The sequence below is a fragment of the Pseudophryne corroboree genome, chromosome 2 (genome assembly GCF_028390025.1).
Source record: "Pseudophryne corroboree isolate aPseCor3 chromosome 2, aPseCor3.hap2, whole genome shotgun sequence".
In the NCBI taxonomy this organism is placed as follows: Eukaryota; Metazoa; Chordata; class Amphibia; order Anura; family Myobatrachidae; genus Pseudophryne; species Pseudophryne corroboree.
In genome coordinates, this window is record NC_086445.1 from 195,983,417 (window position 1) to 196,003,879 (window position 20,463).

Below are 20,463 nucleotides of genomic sequence, written 5' to 3' on the forward strand. Positions count from 1 at the left end.
AAAACCAGGGGTTAGGTGCCATGAAAGGGAGTATTGAGAATAAGATAGGCCGCCTTATTCAGGTTTGTTAGCAAACCAAAAAAGGCACTCTAATAGGCAAAACCATGTGCACTGCAGGTGGGGCAGATATAACATGTGCAGAGAGAGTTAGATTTGCGTGGTGTGAGTTCAAACTGAAATCTAATTTGCAGTGTAAAAATAGCCAGTATTTACCCTGCACAGGCATGGGATGTGTTTATGTGACCGGCAGTCAGGAGACCGCCTATCACAATACAGACGCCAGGATCCCGGCATCTGAAAATCCCGTTGGTCGGCATACCGACCAACAGGGACTATTCCCACTCGTGGGTGCCCACGACACCCATAGAACCTGTGGTGAGCACAGCAAGCTCACAAGGAGCTTCATTGCGCTCGCCCTCCTGCTGGCCATGTAACAGCCGGGATCCCGCCATCGGTATTGTGACCGGCGGACTCCTGACTGCCGGTCACACATCCCCAACCCACAGAAACAATATAACCCACCCAAATCTAACTCTCTCTGCACATGTTACATCTGCCCCACCTGCAGTGCAGCATTGTTTTTCCCATTAGTGTGCTTTTTTGGTTTGCTAACAAACCTGAATAACCCCAAGTATAAGTAAGAGAAGGAAAGAAACATGAGGGGAGAAAGCCCTGCTCTTGCGAGTTTACAATCTGAAAGGTGAAGGACTAACAAACGGGTGAAACAGAAGGGGCAGACCCTGAGCATGATGGCGTGATGGTATATGCCAATTCCATTATATTGAAAAATAAAACACCTGAATTGAGCTAGCACCCATGGAAACCTATCAGGAAGTAATTCCAATCATTTCTATGTAAGGACTGCAGCATATCCACCCCCAGAAAAATAAAGAAAAAACCCACAACATTATACACAATAACAGTCAAATATGCCACCAGTGTGGTTTGCATAGAAGTTTGGTTTGAGGATAGGCTTCTGTATTATTATGATCCTTTATTTATATGGCGCCACAAGGGTTCCGCAGCGCCCAATTACAGAGTACAAATGCACATAATCAAAACAGGAAAACAGTGACTTACAGTTGAAGACAATTTAGGACAAGTACAGGGTAACTAAGCATAACTACAGTAAATGACAGAGATAAGTTCCAGGTGGCCAAAAAAACTGCATGATTATGTAGTTGAGGAATATTAAAGTACGAAAGGATAAGCACATGAGGGAAGAGGGCCCTACTCGTGAGAGCTTACATTCTAAGGGGAGGGGTAGACAGACAGGGGTGACACAGATTCTGTATCTAGCATCACGGGACCTATTTGGGCTGTAACACACTAGCCGGTTTCTCCCGGATAGCAAAAAGACGGACAAACTTTGTCCGGCTTTTTGCCATCCGGCAGAGTCTTTCACACACATCGGCTTTGAGCCGTGTGTGATGCTGTGCGCATGTGCAGCATTAGACACGGCTTGAAAAAAATAGGATTTTAATACCTGCCGGTAAATCCTTTTCTCTTAGTCCGTAGAGGATGCTGGGGACTCCAAAAGGACCATGGGGTATAGACGGGATCCGCAGGAGACATGGGCACTGTAAGACTTTGACTGGGTGTGAACTGGCTCCTCCCTGTATGCCCCTCCTCCAGACCTCAGTTATAGGAACTGTGCCCAGGGAGACGGACATTTCGAGGAAAAGGATTTTTGTTAACCAAGGGTGAGACACATACCAGCTCACACCACAACACACCGTACAACATGGCATTTAACTAAACCAGTCAACAGCATGAACCAGAAAATCAGCAACAGGCTGGTTGAAACCAAAACACAATCTTTGTGTAACAAAAGCAATAACTATGAACAAGTACTGCAGATAGAGTCCGCACTGGGACGGGCGCCCAGCATCCTCTACGGACTAAGAGAAGAGAAAAGGATTTACCGGTAGGTATTAAAATCCTATTTTCTCCTTCGTCCTAGAGGATGCTGGGGACTCCAAAAGGACCATGGGGTCTATACCAAAGCTCCAGACCGGGCAGGATAGTGCGGATGACTCTGCAGCACCGATTGAGCAAACATGAGGTCCTCATCAGCCAGGGTATCAAACTTGTAGAATTTTGCAAAAGTGTTTGAACCCGACCAAGTAGCCGCTCTGCAAAGTTGCAGCGCCGAGACTCCCTGGGCAGCCGCCCAAGATGAGCCCACCTTCCTGGTAGAATGGGCCTTCACTGATTTCGGTAACGGCAATCCAGCCATAGAATGAGCATGTCGAATCACACTACAGATCCAGCGTGCAATCGTCTGCTTAGAAGCAGGAGCCCCAATCTTGTTGGAAGCGTACAGGACAAACAGAGCCTCTGTTTTTCTAATACGAGCCGTTCTGGCTACATAAGTTTTCAAAGCTCTGACCACATCGAGAGACTTTGAATCAGCCAAGGCTTCAGTAGCCACAGGTACCACAATAGGTTGGTTCATGTGAAACGAAGAAACCACCTTTGGTAAAAAATTGTTGACGGACTGTCCTTGTGGAAAATTAAATAGGGGCTTTTGTGAGACAAAGCCGCCAATTCCGACACCCGCTTAGCGGACGCCAAGGCCAATCGCATGACCACTTTCCAAGTGAGAAATTTCAACTCAACCGTTTGCGAAGGTTCAAACCAATGTGACATAAGGAACAGTAACACCACGTTAAAGGTCCCATGGTGCCACAAATGGAGGTTGGATGTGCAGCACGCCTTTCACAAAAGTCTGTACTTCTGGAAGCGAGGCCAGTTCCCTTTGAAAGAAAATTGTTAAGGCCGAAATCTGCACTTTAATGGAGCCTAACTTCAGGCCCGCATCCACACCTGCTTGTAAGAAATGGAGAAACCGACCCAGCTGAAATTCTTCCATAGGAGCCTTCTTGGATTCACACCAAGACACATATTTTCTCCAAATACGGTGGTAATGCTTCGCCGTTACCTCCTTCCAAGCTTTCAGTAGAGTGGGGATGACATCACCGGGAATACCCTTTCGTGCTAGGATTTTGCGTTCAACCGCCACGCCGTCAAACACAACCGCGGTAAGTCTTGGAACACGCACGGCCCTTGCTGCAACAGATTCTCTCTTAGAGGAAGAGGCCAGGGATCTTCTATGAGTAATTCCTGAAGATCCGGATACCAGGCCCTCCGTGGCCAATCTGGAACAACGAGTATCACCTGAACCCTTGTTCTTCTTATGATCCGTATCACCTTTGGGATGAGTGGAAGTGGAGGGAACACATAGACCGACTGTTACACCCACGGTGTCACGAGGGCGTCCACAGCTACTGCTTGAGGGTCCCTCGACCTGGAACAGTATGTCTGAAGTTTCTTGTTGAGGCAAGACGCCATCATGTCTATTTGAGGAACTCCCCAACAACTTGTCACTTCTGCAAAGACCTCTTGATGAAGACCCCACTCTTCTGGATGGAGATCGTGTCTGCTGAGGAAGTCTGCTTCCCAGTTGTCCACGCCTGGAATGAAGACTGCCGACAGAGCGCTTGCCTGTTTTTCCGCCCAGCGAAGAACTTTTGTGGCCTCCGCCATCGCCGCTCTGCTCCTTGTTCCGCCCTGGCGGTTTATGTGCGCCACTGCTGTTATGTTGTCCGACTGAATCAGGACGGGCAGGCCGCAAAGAAGATGTTCTGCTTGCAGAACGCCGTTGTAGATGGCCCTTAGTTCCAGAATGTTTATGTGCAGACAAGCCTCCTGGCTTGACCATTTCCCCTTGAAATTTTGTCCCTGTGTGACTGCTCCCCAACCTTGGAGACTTGCATCTGTGGTTACTAGGACCCAATCTTGGATCCCGAACCTGCATCCCTCTAGGAGGTGAGAACTTTGGAGCCACCATAGGAGAGAAAGCCTGGCCTTGGGAGACAGGCTTCTCTTCCAGTGCATGTGTAGGTGAGACCCGGACCACTTGTCCAACAGGTCACACTGAAAAACCCTGGCATGGAACCTGCCAAACGGGATGGCCTCGTAGGCCGCCACCATCTTCCCCAGCACCCGAGTACATTGATGAATCGACACCCTTGCCGGTTTCAGAATCCCCTTGAGCATGTTCTGGATTTCCAGAGCTTTTTCCATCGGGAGAAAAATTCTCTGCAGTTCCGTGTCCAGAAGCATGCTCAAGAACGACAGCCGTGTTGTCGGAATCAACTGTGACTTTGGCAAATTTAGGAGCCAACCATGTTGCTGCAGGACTGTCAGGGAGAGCGCAACGTTTTTTAGTAACTGCTCCTTTGATCTCGCCTTTATCAGGAGATCGTCCAAGTACGGGATAATTGTGACACCCTGCTTGCGCAGGAGCACCATCATTTCCGCCATTACTTTGGTGAAAATCCTCGGGGCCGTGGAAAGACCAAACGGCAACGTCTGAAATTGGTAATGACAATCCTGAACTGCAAACCTCAGGTAAGCCTGATGTGGAGGATATATGGGGACATGTAGGTAAGCATCCTTTATGTCGACTGAAACCATAAAAACCCCCCCTTCCAGACTGGAAATCACTGCTCTGAGAGATTCCATCTTGAATTTGAATCTTTTCAAACATAGATTGAGGGATTTTAAATTCAGAAATCGGCCTGACCGAGCCATCCGGCTTCGGGACCACGAACAGGCTTGAATAATACCCTTCTCCCCGATGTGACGGGGGTACCGTGACAATGACTTGCTGTTGACACAGCATTTGTATTGCAGCGCACACCACTGTGATCAGTGCACGGCTCCCCCCTGAATTTCCGCTGACGTCATCACAATCAGACGGCGCCGGGCGGAAGCAGGAACACTGAACTACGTGAAATCCATCCATGAAATCCATGGAAACTGTATACAAATCATATTACAACGGTTACAGATACAGCACCAGGGGTTCAGAAACAGCATTATACAAATAGCAAAGCCGTGCACTGATCACACTCTCACGTTTTTGCACTTTGGTATAAAGGTAAGCTTTTACGACTTGTATTTTGTTACCTGACGAAGGATAATAAATCCGAAACGTTGTAAGCAGACTTGGGGGTCCCAGGTCCTTTGTGAGTGAGTCCGTGAGTGCCGCCTGAAATTCTCTGTATATATATATATATATATATATATATATATATATATATATATATATATATATATATATATATACATACATACACACACACACACACACATACACACTGCTCAAAAAAATAAAGGGAACACTAAAATAACACATCCTAGATCTGAATGAATGAAATATTCTTATTAAATACTTTGTTCTTTACATATTTGAATGTGCTGACAACAAAATGCCACAAAAATTATCAATGGAAATCAAATTTATTAACCCATGGAGGTCTGGATTTGGAGTCACCCTCAAAATTAAAGTGGAAAAACACACTACAGGTTGATCCAACTTTGATGTAATGTCCTTAAAACAAGTCAAAATGAGGCTCAGTAGTGTGTGTGGCCTCCACGTGCCTGTATGACCTCCCTACAACCCACACAAGGGGCTCAGGTAGTGCAGCTCATCCAGGATGGCACATCAATGCGAGCTGTGGCAAGAAGGTTTGCTGTGTCTGTCAGCGTAGTGTCCAGAGCATGGAGGCGCTACCAGGAGACAGGCCAGTACATCAGGAATGGTGGAGGAGGCCGTAGGAGGGCAACAACCCAGCAGCAGGACCGCTACCTCCGCCTTTGTGCAAGGAGGAATAGGAGGAGCACTGCCAGAGCCTTGCAAAATGACCTCCAGCAAGCCACAAATGTGCATGTGTCTACTCAAATGATTAGAAACAGACTCCATGAGGGTGGTATGAGGGCCCGACGCCCACAGGTGGGGGTTGTGCTTACAGCCCAACACCGTGCAGGACGTTTGGCATTTGCCAGAGAACACCAAGATTGGCAAATTCGCCACTGGCGCCCTGTGCGCTTCACAGATGAAAGCAGGTTCTCACTAAGCACGTGACAGACGTGACAGAGTCTGGAGACGCCAAGGAGAACGTTCTGCTGCCTGCAACATCCTCCAACATGACCGGTTTGGCAGTGGGTCAGTAATGGTGTGGGGTGGCATTTCTTTGGGGGGCCGCACAGCCCTCCATGTGCTCGCCAGAGGTAGCCTGACTGCCATTAGGTACCGAGATGAGATCCTCAGACCCCTTGTGAGACCATATGCTGGTGCGGTTGGCCCTGGGTTCCTCCTAATGCAAGACAGTGCTAGACCTCATGTGGCTGGAGTGTGTCAGCAGTTCCTGCAAGATGAAGGCATTGATGCTATGGACTGGCCCGCCCGTTCCCCAGACCTGAATCCAATTGAGCACATCTGGGACATCATGTCTCGCTCCATCCACCAATGCCACGTTGCACCACAGACTGTCCAGGAGTTGGCGGATGCTTTAGTCCAGGTCTGGGAGGAGATCCCTCAGGAGACCATCCGCCACCTCATCAGGAGCATGCCCAGGCATGGTAGGGAGGTCATACAGGCACGAGGAGGCCACAGACACTACTGAGCCTCATTTTGACTTGTTTTAAGGACATTACATCAAAGTTGGATCAGCCTGTAGTGTGTTTTTCCACTTTAATTTTGAGTGTGACTCCAAATCCAGACCTCCGTGGGTTAATAAATTTGATTTCCATTGACAATTTGTGTGTGATTTTGTTGTCAGCACATTCAACTATGTAAAGAACAAAGTATTTAATAAGAATATGTCATTCATTCAGATCTAGGATGTGTTAATTTAGTGTTCCCTTTATTTTATTGAGCAGTGTATATATATATATATATATATATATGCCCCCGACCCGACAGCGCTTTTAATGATAATAATCAACGCCAATTTTGCTGTGCCCCCCCCCCCCCCCCCGTTTAGCACCCTGTTACTTGTCACAGAAGTGGAGGTGGTCAGGGCCAGCGTCTCATGCAGCTTCACTGTGGAGATAAAATGGCGCTGATTAGAGCTGGGAGGACCAAGCCCCGCCCCCGTAATGGCACGCTTATGTCCCGCTATTTTTTTTTATACTGGCGGGAGTAGTATACAGTGCCCCTGCACTGTATGTACTTTCGCCAGACAGATCTGAGGTCTTATTCCTGCCCGGGGCACCCCCCCTGCGCCCTGCACCCAAGCCGTGCCGTTGGTGTGTGGGAGCAGTGGCACGCAGCGTGACCGCTGTGCAGTACCTCCGAGACTGATGTCTTCTGCTGCCTTCACTGAAGTCGTCTTTGCTTCGGTCACTCACCCGGCTTCTCTCTTCTGGCTCTGTGAGGGGGACGGCGGCGCGGCTCCGGGAACGAGCAGCTAGGCTATACCAAGTGATCAGACCCTCTGGAGCTAATGGTGTCCAGTAGCCTAAGAAGCAGAGCCTTTAACTCACAGAAATAGGTCTGCTTCTCTCCCCTCAGTCCCACGAAGCAGGGAGCCTGTTGCCAGCAGTGCTCCCTGAAAATAATAAACCTAACAAAGTCTTTTTTAGAGAAACTCTGTAGAGCTCCCCTAATGTGTGTCCAGTCTCTCTGGGCATAGAATCTAACTGAGGTCTGGAGGAGGGGCATAGAGGGAGGAGCCAGTTCACACCCATTTAAAGTCTTAAAGTGCCCATGTCTCCTGCGGATCCCGTCTATACCCCATGGTCCTTTTGGAGTCCCCAGCATCCTCTAGGACGAAGGAGAAAACCCGAAAGCTCCCCTTCACACACACGGTCCACTGTCTTCAAAGACGGCACGGCGCCAGCACGGCAGCCGGACCTTCCAGTGGATATTTCCCGGCCGGTAAAAGCCGGCGTGCGTGTTTCAGCCCTTTTTAGCGTTTATATAAATGAGGTAGACACAGCAGCTTCTGCATAATTTAATGAATTGTTGCTTTGTGCTAATAATAATAATAATTAATAATAATTTTATTTATATAGCGCTCTTTCTCCAATAGGACTCAAGGCGCTTAACAATACATAGCATAATATAGTACAGAAAATAATGAAGTACATTTTTATAAAATACAGAAGCATGAAGATACTAAAAGGGACACTCTGGAAATGCTTGAGTAAACAGGAAAGTCTTGAATCTACTTTTGAAGGATTCTATAGTTGGGGCCTCTCGCACTGTGCGGGGAAGCGAGTTCCATAGAGTCGGAGCCACATGACTAAAAGCTCGACCCCCAGATGAATTACGATAATAGCCTAATGCTGGAGATTTCACAGAAATCTTCTGCAGAAGACTAATTAGCGTGGTAGACCACAGTCTCCATTATTATAAAAAGGAATTATGGTCTGACCACGATTTACCAAAGTGTAATTTAAGGGGTTTGGCCCCAGAAATGCCATTGTTTGATTTTATGATCCCTCTCCTATAGTCTCTGGAAACAGACACTGTGCTCCTGTGCAGTGTCAGATTACCTCAGAGGAGTCTTTCACAGCCAGGATCAAATGCTCAGAGATACTGTAGTGGCTTTCCCTACTGCTGACCCTGCGAGTTTTCTTTAGTACATAAAAGAGGAAATTTTGTTTCAAATTAAAACTAGTTTGTCTGGACTGTTAATGTTTATTAATACATAAGCCACTAAGACTATGACCACGTAATGACACTAAATACATGATTATTAGCATTCACTAATATTGAAGCTGCAAAATCAGTTGTGCTATTCAACACTATGGTGGTTTGTTACAATGAAAAAATAATAGTATGATGTATATTACTTTGAATATACAGAAATTAAATAAGCAACTTACAAAAATCTGTGCACAATGCAAACAGGTATGGATTCACAACAGAATGGGTATTTATTTTAGCTGTTCCACACAAGACTCACAATTTATTTAAAAAAATAAACCATGCTTAGAACCACAATAAAATGCACATTATTGTACGGGGAAGATAGACAGGTAGATCTCTCTTCCTAAAGGTTGCCATACATTAAGTTGAGGTATCGCATGCAGCCTCGCATGCGATATCCAGCAACTCCCTACTGGTGGCTATATCACATACAGGTTGAGTATCCCATATCCAAATATTCTGAAATACGGAATATTCCGAAATACGGACTATTTTGAGTGAGAGTGAGATAGTGAAACCTTTGTTTTTTGATGGCTCAATGTACACAAACTTTGTTTAATACACAAGTTATTAAAAAAATTGTATTAAATGACCTTCAGGCTGTGTGTATAAGGTGTATATGAAACATAAATGAATTGTGTGAATGTAGACACACTTTGTTTAATGCACAAAGTTATAAAAAAATATTGGCTAAAATGACCTTCAGGCTGTGTGTATAAGGTGTATATGTAACATAAATGCATTCTGTGCTTAGGATTTAGGTCCCATCACCATGATATCTCATTATGGTATGCAATTATTCCAAAATACGGAAAAATCCCATATCCAAAATACCTCTGGTCCCAAGCATTTTGGATAAGGGATACTCAACCTGTACAATGTTACGCATGCAATGCCATTCACTGCTCTGGGATACAACGTATCCTTGGTGCAGCAGTGACAATCTCCGAATCCGATCTGATGCGCTCGGGACAACACATCGGGTCGGAATCGGAAGTAAATGACACACAATGACACTTTTCACACGATTTATCAGCCCAATGGGTTGAAATCGTGTAGCAAAGGGCCAACCTGTACTAGTGTATGGGGTCCTTAACCTTCTGTTCCATGGTCACTGTCTACCCCATCTGTGTCACCCGTCTGCCCCACCCCTTTAGAATGAAAGCTGTCATGAGCAGGGCCCTCTCTCCTTATGTGCTTCTCCTCCTCTTACTAGGTGAAAAGAAATTTGCAATAAACCCTATGGAGAATCATTGCATGTGACTAATTGGATATCTGCGATATTGCGGGCCACAATAATAAGCTGCGTTTTCGTAATTTTTTGCTGAGAAAACAGGTTATCACGTCTAACTGCATTGTCCTTGGACAATCTTCTACTCCATACTTCCTACAATAGCACATAACCCTCGCTTTCTGCCAACCTGATGCTTATTTCAGTGTCATATCCCATGTACTTGTCCTATATTGTCATGTACAATGTCTTTGTTTTCTTGTTTGCTCATTTGTTTATGTACTTTGTTGTTAGGTGCTGAGGAACCCTTGTGGCACTAACGGTGGTGGTGGATGGATAGGGTTGATGGTGCCCCATGAAATTAATGGCCAGGAACGTTACAAAGTGTTACAAGGAGAAAATGAAAGATGAGAGCTTATTTGAATAAATTTGTTTGTTTAAGCCAAAACTTTAATTATACTCAAAAAGGACCACTACAGAGAATAAGTAACACGTAGTTATGTGATCTGGTCCCTTGTAAATCAAAACCTATAAAACACATTACAAAATTACCAGCCAGGTTTAGCGTTGGAACAAATAGGAAATACCCAGGCTTAGGAAACATGGCGCTCTTCATTTAAAAGACTACTGTACTTACTGATTGCAGTTCCACCACAAGCTAGAAAGTAGCAGCATTCCCCCAAACTTCAAATCTGTAAGTTGCAAGTAGTAGCTTCTGACGCTCAGCTTTACATAGCAAGGCCACTCAAACAGAAACGTGCCTTTTACCGATGAACAATGTAAAATAAACCCCCACCCCCCAACAAAAATAAATAAATAAGAAAACAGACATATTCTCCCTCCGTGAGTGTCCACGACACCCATAGAGGAAGAATAAATTAGAGTGCCGAGCGTAGTGAGGCACCGTGACTGCCGCGTGGCGAGCTCAGCGAGCCCGCAAGGGGCTGCGTTGCACTCGCCCCATGTCAGGATTGTGCCGGTCAGGATTCCAGTGTCGGTATTCCGACCGCCGGGATCCCGTCCAGCAGGATTTCGTACTAATCCCAAGTTTTGCTACACAGATGAATAACATTGAGGACTCGATCAAATTATTGGTAACAATGTATTGTATACCTCTGTGCGGGGTCAGCAGGGGACTCTAAGGAGGAATGCATTGGTTTGGTCCTACAATGATACAGTATCATTAATTGTTACTTATTGGTTGCATTTAGGATTCATATTTCTTGAAATTATTTTGCATGAAATTCCCAGATATGGATCACAGGGCAACCCTGATTAGGTCGAAAGTCATTAGGTCGACATGGCAATTGTCAACTTGTAAAAGGTCGACTTGGTCAGAGGGTCAACACTAGAAAAGGTTGGCACTGGAAAAGCTCGACATGAGAAATGGTCAACACAAATAAGGTCGACAACTTTTTAAAATATGTTGGTGTCGCTTTCACCGTCACAGCACATGGAACCCCATATCACTCACCCTGCTTTGGGCAAGGTTACTATTCCCAATCGTAGTCCATGTGGATGGTAAAGCAGGCACAGCAGAACACTAACCACGATTTGTGCAATGTCCCAGCAGCAGCATCAACTCGCAGGCTTGGAGAATCAAGCAATGAGGTCCAGCAGGAAGCAATCCATACCATAGAGATTCCGCGAGTATGTGGAGGAGGAAACCATTCTGAGCAAAGACTTCCACAGAGGGAGCAGAGAGGATCTCAGGCAGATGGAGCTCCCCCTGGTGGACGGACCCCGGCAAAGCATCTGGCTGGAGCAAAGAGGAGGAAAGGAAAAGTTCCTGCACAAGCAGCAGGGAGGTAGAGGCACACAGTAGCAAGTCGCAGCATGGAGCAGCAGCATGGGGTGGTTCATTTACCAGCCATATACAAAGGTATGCCCGTTGCCACGGAATCAGACGGTCCAGAATCCGGGACAGAGGACCCGAACGCATTGGGAACAGCGCAGCCAAGCAGGCCCTTCTCCCCCCAGGCACAACACTCCAGCCGGGGACAGGGCAGCAGGGACACAGCAGGTACCAGGAGCCCTTCGCCTGAGGTCCAGGACTCATGAGTGCATCAAGCCTCCACGCAGCTATTCAAAGACTTGGTGCAATTTCCAGCAGCGTCATCAGAGAGAACAAAGGGGCAGGGCCCAGCGCGCCGAGAGGGATAGGCATCGCAGATGGAATGCGAGCAGAGAATTGTTCCTGAGACAGCAGTCCCCACGTTATCTATCCCCCCCACAGAGCAAACGGCATCACTCACGGTCCCATGGGAGCACATCGCCCATGGCAAGCAGCGGACGACACTTTTCAACAGCAATGGGCATACAGCATACAACACCGGGATTGTCAAGGTTGCAGCTGCTCCAGGCAGGCAGAGAGGCAGGAGCAGCAGTTCCAGCATCGGGAGCCAGGTCAGTGGTCCAAATATCGTGGCGACAGCAGGCAATATTGTAGTCCACAGAGGTGTTGCCTCAGCAGCACAGCACAACGGGAGCACCAGCACATGTCGGTAGCTTGCTACACGCCGAACAGGACACTGCAGGGTAGCACTGCGAATCACGATCCACACTACAACACACCAAGGTGGTGTCACCATGAGAATCAGCTAAGATGCGGGAAGCCAAGACAAGGACAGGAAGAAACATGCTACGCTAGGGTCGGCAATGCTCCAACGCTTCTCACGGACTGCACAAAGCACATCCAGACACTAGAGAGACCGCTGTGCGCTTTGCTCAGCGCCGGGACTGTAGCAAATGAAAGAAGCTTCGCCAGGGGTGGCTCGGTCGAGGAGGAGACGGCACGCAGGAATGGCGAGAACATTGTCAATAGCAATTTGCATAATGTAATTGTTACGCAAGGAAATGTGCAAAATGTAAAAAAATTTATTACTGTGGTAAAATTTGCAGGGATGCAGTGTGATAGCGAGAGGGTGCAGCGGGGTGCAGAGGTAGAGGAGAGCCCATCAGAGTCAGATGAGGATGAGGCAGTTAGAGTGTTAAGGGTGCAGCTGAAGGCAGCGATAGCCAATTGTAAAAGCGAAAAGTTCTCATACCCGGGGTAGATGCGGTCAGGGAAAAGGGGGGGGGGGGGTGCAGCAGGATAAGGTGACAGCCTTTGTGCAAGCGGGCACCTCAGTGGGATGCGCTTTCGGTTCAGTAGCAGGCCATTTGCCTATACTAACCAGAAAGGAAATAAAGAAACGGGTCTTTATAGATCTATGTTCATTAACGGAGGCTAAGGAGATGGCCAAACCAAATGAGGGAACGCAGTCAGGCAGCTATAAAACAATTGAGCATTGGCTGAGCGGAATGTTCGCCTATTCAGGCTGCTACATGGAAGCATAGCCAGAGGTAGCCATGAGCATGTTGAAATACACAGATTTCATATATTCCATCTACAAGGAACATGGAGGAACGTTGTGGCGAAAATATGACGAGGGTTTCAGGGAAATAGCCGTGGGCGGAAAAATTCAGCGCAGGGAGGCCTGTCACGAAAAAGCAGGATCTTAGATGCTGGGCTTTTAACGATATGCGTTGCACCTGTCCCCCGTGCAAATACAAGCATGCACATTCTGTGGCAATAACCATGCCACCAAGGAGTGCAACAAAACAGGGGTAGTCACACGTAAAAGGTACCCGCAACAGCAGGGCCTAGGAAAAGAGAATAGTCCCGTGGACGTGGATAGGATCCTGGCATGGCTGGCCAGGTATCCCAAGATTCAGGAAGCCAATTTGCTGCGGGGGTGGGCATCAAGGAGGGTTTTAGGATACCTATAACCAGAAAGGTCACACCCATCGGTAGCTCCAGGAACTTAAAGTCTATCAGGGAGCAGCCAGGGTGGTACGCGAGAAAATCGCTAAGGAGCTATTGTTAGGCAGGATGGCATTCGCAGCTCCGCCATTACCAGGAATTGTAATTTCACCTTTGGGGCTGGTCCTTCAGAAAGCACCTGGGAAGTTCAGGATCATCCAGCACCTGTAATACCCAGAGGGATCGTCTGTAAACGACGCATTAAGCAAAGTCCAATGCTCAGTGCAGTACAAATAATTTAACGCGGTTGTTAGGATGGCTTGAGCACAAGGCAAAACTAGACAAGGCAAGGGAGCCCTGATGGCAAAACTAGACATAGAATAAGCCTTTAGGCATCTTCCCCTGCATCCTGAGAGCTTCAGTTTTGATGGATATTTTTTTGTGGATAAATGTTTGCCTATGGGTTGCGCCAATTCGTGCACTTTCTTTAAAACATTCAGCTCTTTCCTGCAGTGGTGCTGGCAAGAGCGCATGGGGGTCGAGGGCCATAACACACTACCTAGACGATTCCTTGGTAGTGGGGCCACCACAGTCAGCGCAGTGCAGCCAACTGCTGCGCGAGCTACAGGTCATGCTGGAGGAATTTAGTGTGTCTATCGCACCAGGGAAAACAGAGGGTCCGAAAACAGTCTTATCATACTTAGGGATCGAAATCGACACAGAGATACAAGAGTGCAGGCTACCTGGGGAAAAAGTTGAGAAGCTAGAAAGGAATATAGGTTACTGCATCAGAGCAAAGAAGGTTACGCTGGGGCAGCTGCAATCATTATTGGGGATCCTCAATTTTGCATGCAGAGTGATCCCCATGGGCAGGATATTTAAAAGGCGGCTGGAGAAAGCCACTGTGGGCGTTGTGAAAAGGCACCATTTTGTACGCATCTCCAAGGAGCTGAGGGAGGACCTGCGGGTGTGGGAGGAATTCCTCCGACATTTCGACGGAGTGCGAATTTGGCCCAAGGCAATGCTACCCAACCATGCAATACATTTATTTACGGATGCCGCAGAGGGGATAGGTCGGAGCGTATTGGCAAGGAGAGTGGTGCGCACAGAGATGGCCAGCAACATGGGAGAGCACAGGGCTCACCAAGAACCTTGCGGCCTTGGAGTTATTTACGATAGTCGTAGCGGTGGCCATCTGGGGCGAGAAGCTCGCCAACAAACAGATCCAGTTCTGGTGTGACAAGATGGGAGTAGTGCAGGCAGTAAACAACCAGTGAGCATTGTCACCACCAGTCGTCAGGTTGCTTAGGAGATTAGTGGCAGCATGCCTCCACCATAATATTGCCTTCAGGGCAAAACATGTCCCAGGTGAGAAGAATATGATAGCAGATGCGCTGTCAGACAAAATTAGGAGACATTCAGGGCAGCAGCAACAAGGGCGAGCCCAATAGGCATAACATGCCCCTCCTGTCTCAGGCAGATAGTCAAGCCGATTTAGGCAGACTGGTGGAGTGGTCGCTGGCGCCGTGGACATGGAAGGCATACGAGGCCGCGTGACGAAGTTGGCAAAGGTTCCAAGCTCAGATAAGCGCAGAGGAGAAAAACGCGTAGCAACAGCTGCTAGGTCACATCCCATTGGTTTGTAGGGAATCAGAGCGAAGTGGGCCTATTCAGGACGGCATTCACAATGGCATTTAGTGGGGCATTCAGGATTAGTGAACTGATGGTAAAGTCTAAGCGCAAAACCGGTAGCGGTTTACAGCACAAAAATGTGACTAACTAAGCAAGCGGTGTAATGCAAGATAACACAGGTTTATCAGGAAGGAAAAGGGAAATGGGTCCAGTTGTTCAGCCATGCAGATTTCTCTGCATGCCCGGTCGCAGCAGTCAGCGCCTTCTTGGAAGCCAGGCCTGCAGGTGGGGATAATTTCCTCATCCACAAGGACCGGTCGGCACTAACCAAATCCCAGTTTGCGTCAGTCCTAAAAAAAGTACGAGTCAACAAGCGGCTGGCAGGCCAAAACCTTTAGCTATCTTTCATTCAGAATAGGCGCAGCCACGTCTGCCGCTAGCGAAGGGTGCGCAGGGGAAGAAATCAAGGAGCTGGGCAGGTGGAGGTCAGAGAGATATAAAGTTTGTCAGGCCAATCACCAGCGGTGAAGCAGGAAACTATCACCCTATACCCCCCTTCCCCACAGAGCGCAAAGACGTAAGGTGCATATGGATCGTTGGCCATTCTTATATCCATTGGACGGCAATCAGGACCACCGCTAGGCCTTACGGGAGGCAGCTAGGACTGGCAAGGAAGGACGGATGAGTCTTTTGGTTCGGAAGGAGGGAGATGAGGTGGTACAGGCTCAGGGACGCGTTACTGCAGTGCGAAAGAGCGGCAGGCAGCCCAGACGTGATAATGATACATTTAGGAGGTAATGATTTAGGAGACATAAAATCCCTTGATCCGATGAGGATGATGTGCGCAGACCTGGCATGGGCTAAGGGGTGCTGGCAGGCAGCGGAGATGGGGATGATGCTGGACTATACTAAGTTGGTCTGGCACGGGGCAGCCATAGAAAATACCAGGAAGAACGTAAACGCAGCAGCGAGTAGGTGCATTGCAGGGCTAGGAGGAAGGGTCATACATCACAAGGACATCAGTCAGAAGACTGAAGTTATGTACAGGGGAGATGGGGTACATTTGTCGGACGTGGGTATTGACATGTTCATCAATGTACTGCAGGAAGCGCTGGAGGATTGATGGAAAAACAAGCTGCAGGGTGGTGGGTTTCGGTACTTAGGCAGGCCCGAGAACCTCAGTGGCGGGAAGAAGCGGTGCGCAAGGCATGGGAGTGGGGGGAGCCAGCTGAGGTTTGCAGATTCACCGTCCTTAAGGGGCCACACGCCAACTCCAGCTGTCGACGGCGGGCCAGTCGGCTGTCATCAGGCAAGCGTGATCTGGGGGGCTGGCTCCAGACCCTACAGGTAGGCAGGGGCACGCCCCAGGTTTTAATCAATGAAGGGTCATTGACAGGTTTCTCGTTGCCCACCATTTTCTCTGTCCTTACCCTGCAACTGGTAATAAGGTAAAATGTAAATAAAACCGTGACCAATGATTCAATCCCAGATATTGTCTCCGAGTATGATTTCAGGGTAATTAAGTTGGTTTCGCGGGGCGCAGCAGAGCGCCCTCTCCCCCTTAAAGACTACTGTACATACTGATTGCAGTTCCACCACAAGCTAGAGAGTAGCAGCATACCCCCAAACTCCGAATCTTTAAGTTGCAAGTAATAGCTTCCAACGCTCAGCTTTACATAGCAAGGCTACTCAAACAGAAATGTCCTTTTACCGAGGAACAATGTAAAATAAAGAAAACAACATCCCCCTCCAAAGAAATAAAAATAAGAAAACAGAGACAAAAAGCTACAATTCTGTGTAAATACACAGTATCCTGATGAAGGAGACACAGTGTAACATCTGCACATTCACAACTTTGGAAACACAGGGCACGATATCTTATACAAATTCGCTATCTATTTGCAGCTACACTCCCATATTACAGGGACTGCAATACAATTAGACATCTTGGACACAGCATATAACAATCACATAACTACACATATATTATATACACATAGCTACACATATATTATCTGCGGCAGTGTTACATTACATAGGATCCTCATTGGCTAGTTAGGTAATTCCCGGACTGAACCCAGAAATTCCATGGGGAGCTGCCCCCTCTCCGCCTGCCTGGCTTCTCTCATATTCCCTCTCGCTAGTATTTCTGCTGGTACTCGGTGGTACTGTGTGAGCTAATGTACATGAGTTTTGCTACACAGATGAATAACATTGAGGACTCTAACAAATTATTGGTAACAATGTATTGTATACCTCTGTGCGGGGTCACCAGGGGACTCTAAGGAGGAATGCATTGGTTTGGTCATACAATGATACAGTATCATTCATTGTTACTTATTGGTTGCATTTAGGATTCACATTTCTTACAATTATTTTTCATAAAATTCCCAGATATGGATCACAGGGTCAACCCTGATTAGGTCGACATGGGAACTGTCGACATGTGAAAGGTTGACATGGTCAGAAGGTCAACACTGGAAAAGCTCGACATGAGAAATGGTCGACACCATTTTTTAAAATGTGTTGGTGTCGTTTCCCCGTCACAGCACATGGAACCCCATTTCGCTCACCCTGCTTCGGGTAAGGTTACTATTTCCAATCGTAGTCCTTGTGGATGGTAAAGCAGGCACAGTAGAACACTCACCATGATTTGTGCAGTGTAACAGCAGCAGCATCAACTCGCAGGTATGGAGAATAAAGCAGTGAGGTCCAGCAGGAAGCGATCCATACCATAGAGCTTCTAGGAGGATGTGTGAGAGGAAATAATTTTGAGCAAAGACTTCCACAGAGGATACTATGCAGCAGAGAGGATCTCAGATAGAGGGAGCTCCTCCTGGTGGCCGGACCCTGGCAAAGCGTCCGGCTGGAGCAAAGAGGAGGAAAGGAAAAGTTCCAGCACAAGCGGCAGGTAGGCAGAGGCACACAGCAGCAAGGAGCAGCAGCACGGGATGGTCGATTTACCAGCCACATACGAAGGTATGCCCGTGGCCAAAGAATCAGATGGTCCAGAATCCGGTACAGAGGAGCCAAACGCAACGGGAACAGCGCAGCCATGCAGGCCCTTTCCCCCCAGTCACAGGGCAGCAAGGGCACACCAGGTACCAGGAGCCCTTCGCTGGAGGTTCAGGGCTCATGGGTGCATCAAGCCTGCACGCAGCTATTCAAAGACATGGCGCAATTTCCGGCAGCGTCATCAGGGAGAACAGAGGGGCAGGGCCCACGCCCAGCGCGCCGAGGGGGGAGAGGCATCGCAGACGGAACGTGAGCAGAGAATTGTTCCAGAGGCAGCAGTTCCCACGTTATCTATCCCCCACGGAGTATACGGCATCACGATCCCATTGGAGCACATTGCCCGCGGCAAGCAGTGGACTACACTTTTCAACACCGGATTGTCGAGGTTGCAGCTGCTCCAGGCAGGCGAGGCAGGAGCAGCGGTACCAGCATCGTGAGCCGGGTCAGCGGTCTGAATATCGTGGCGGCAGTAGGCAAAATCGTAGTCCACAGAGGTGTTGCCTCAGCAGCAGCACAACGGGAGCATCAGCACGTGTCAGCAGCTTGCTACACACCGAGCAGGATACCGCAGGGGAGCAGTGCGAATTACCATCCATGCTACAACACACCAAGGAGGTGTCACCATGAGAATCAGCCAAGATGCGGGGAGCCATGGCAAGGACAGGAAGAACTGTGCTACGCTAGGGTTGGCGATGCTCCAACGCTTCTCACGGACTGCACAAAGCACGTTCAGACACTAGGGACACCGATGTGCAATTTGCTTGGCAGCGGGACTGCAGCAACCGAAAGAAGCATCGCCAGGGGCGGCTCGGTCAAGGAGAAGAACTTGGTGAGAACAGTCAATAATAGCAATTTGCATAATGTCATTGTTACGCCAGGAAATGTGCCAAATGTACAAAATGTTAGCAATGCTGTGGTAAAATTTGCATGGATGCAGTGTGATAGTGAGAGGGTGCAGCGGGGCGCAGAGCTGGAGGAGAGCCCATCGGAGTCAGATGAGAATGAGGCAGTTAGGAGCTAAGGATGCAGCTGAAGGCAGCGATAGCCAATTGGAAAAGTAAAAAGGGTCTCATACCCGGGGCAGATGCGGTCAGTGAAAAAAATGGGGTGCAGCAGGATAAGGCAACAGCAAGCGGGCACCTCAGTGGGATGCGCTTTCGGGTCAGTAGCAGGCCATTTGCCTATACTAACCAGAAAGGAAATAGAGAAAGGGGCTTTCATAGATATATGTTCATTAACGGAGGCAGAGGGGAACGCAGTCTGACAGCTATAAAACAATTGAGCATTGGCTGAGCGGAATGTTTGCCTATTAAGGCTGCTACATGGAAGCATATCCAGGAGGTAGCCATGAGCATATTGAAATACACTGATTTCATGGAACATGGAGGAACGGTTAGCGAAAATATGACGAGGGTTTCAGGGAAAAAGCCGTGGGCAGAAAGCCCATTGACTTTTGCACTAGGGATTTAGACGTCTGGCATAAAGCGCAAGCAGCGGGCATAGCAGAAAGGGGCACAGCACCGCAAACAATCGCAGGGAGGCCTGGCACAAAAAAGCAGGAGCTTAGATGCTGGGATTTTACTGATATGTGTTGCACCCCAGTGCCCAGTGCAAATACAAACATGCACATTCTGTGGCGCTAACCTTGCTGCCGAGGAGTGCAACAGAAAGAGTGGTAGCCACACGCAAAAGGTACCCGCAGCAGCAGGACCTAGGAAAAGCGAATAGTTCCATGGACGTCGAAAGGATCCTGGCATGGCTGGCCAGGTATCCCAAGATTCAGGAAGTCAATTTGCTGCGGGGGTAAGCACCAAGGAGGGTTTTAGGATACCTGTAACGAGAGAGGTCACGCCCACGGGTAGCTCCAGGAACTTAAAGTCCATCAGGGATCAGCCGGGGGTGGTACGCGAGAAAATCACTAAGGAGCTAGCATTAGGCAGGATGAAAGGGCTATTTGCAGCCCCGCCATTGCCAGGAAAGGTAATTTCACCTTTGGGGCTGGAAGAAAGCACCTGGGAAGTTCAGGCTCATCCAGCACCTGTCATACACAGAGGGAGCGTCGGTAAAAGACGCATTACGCAAAGAACAATGCTAAGTGCAGTACAAATCATTTAACGTGGCTATTAGGATGGCTTGAGCACAAGGCAAGGGAGCCCTGATGGCAAAACTAGACATAGAATAAGCCTTTAGGCTGCTTCCCCTGCATACTTAGATCGACACAGAGATGCAAGAGTGCAGTCTACCTGGGGAAAAAGTTGAGAAGCTAGAAAGGGAAATGGGTTACTGCATCAGGGCAAAGAGGGTTATATGCTGGGGCAGCTGCAATCATTT

The 20,463-nt window shown here is 48.2% G+C and overlaps 1 protein-coding gene across 8 annotated transcripts in view; it reads right to left on the reverse strand.

Annotated features, from left to right (window-relative positions):
- Positions 1-20,463, reverse strand: part of LOC135008331 (uncharacterized) — a 280,518-nt gene that overhangs the window by 156,932 nt on the left and 103,123 nt on the right. The window contains exon 1 of one of the 8 annotated variants that reach the window (XM_063952196.1): positions 17,765-17,870. The exons of 5 other annotated variants lie outside the window; for them this stretch is intronic. In XM_063952196.1, the coding sequence (XP_063808266.1) occupies positions 17,765-17,767 (3 nt within the window). In that variant the 5' untranslated portion in view covers positions 17,768-17,870. Of the gene's footprint in view, positions 1-11,214; positions 11,337-17,764; positions 17,871-20,463 lie in introns of those variants that run through there. 2 more of the 8 variants (XM_063952200.1, XM_063952198.1) reach the window with 2 other exon arrangements.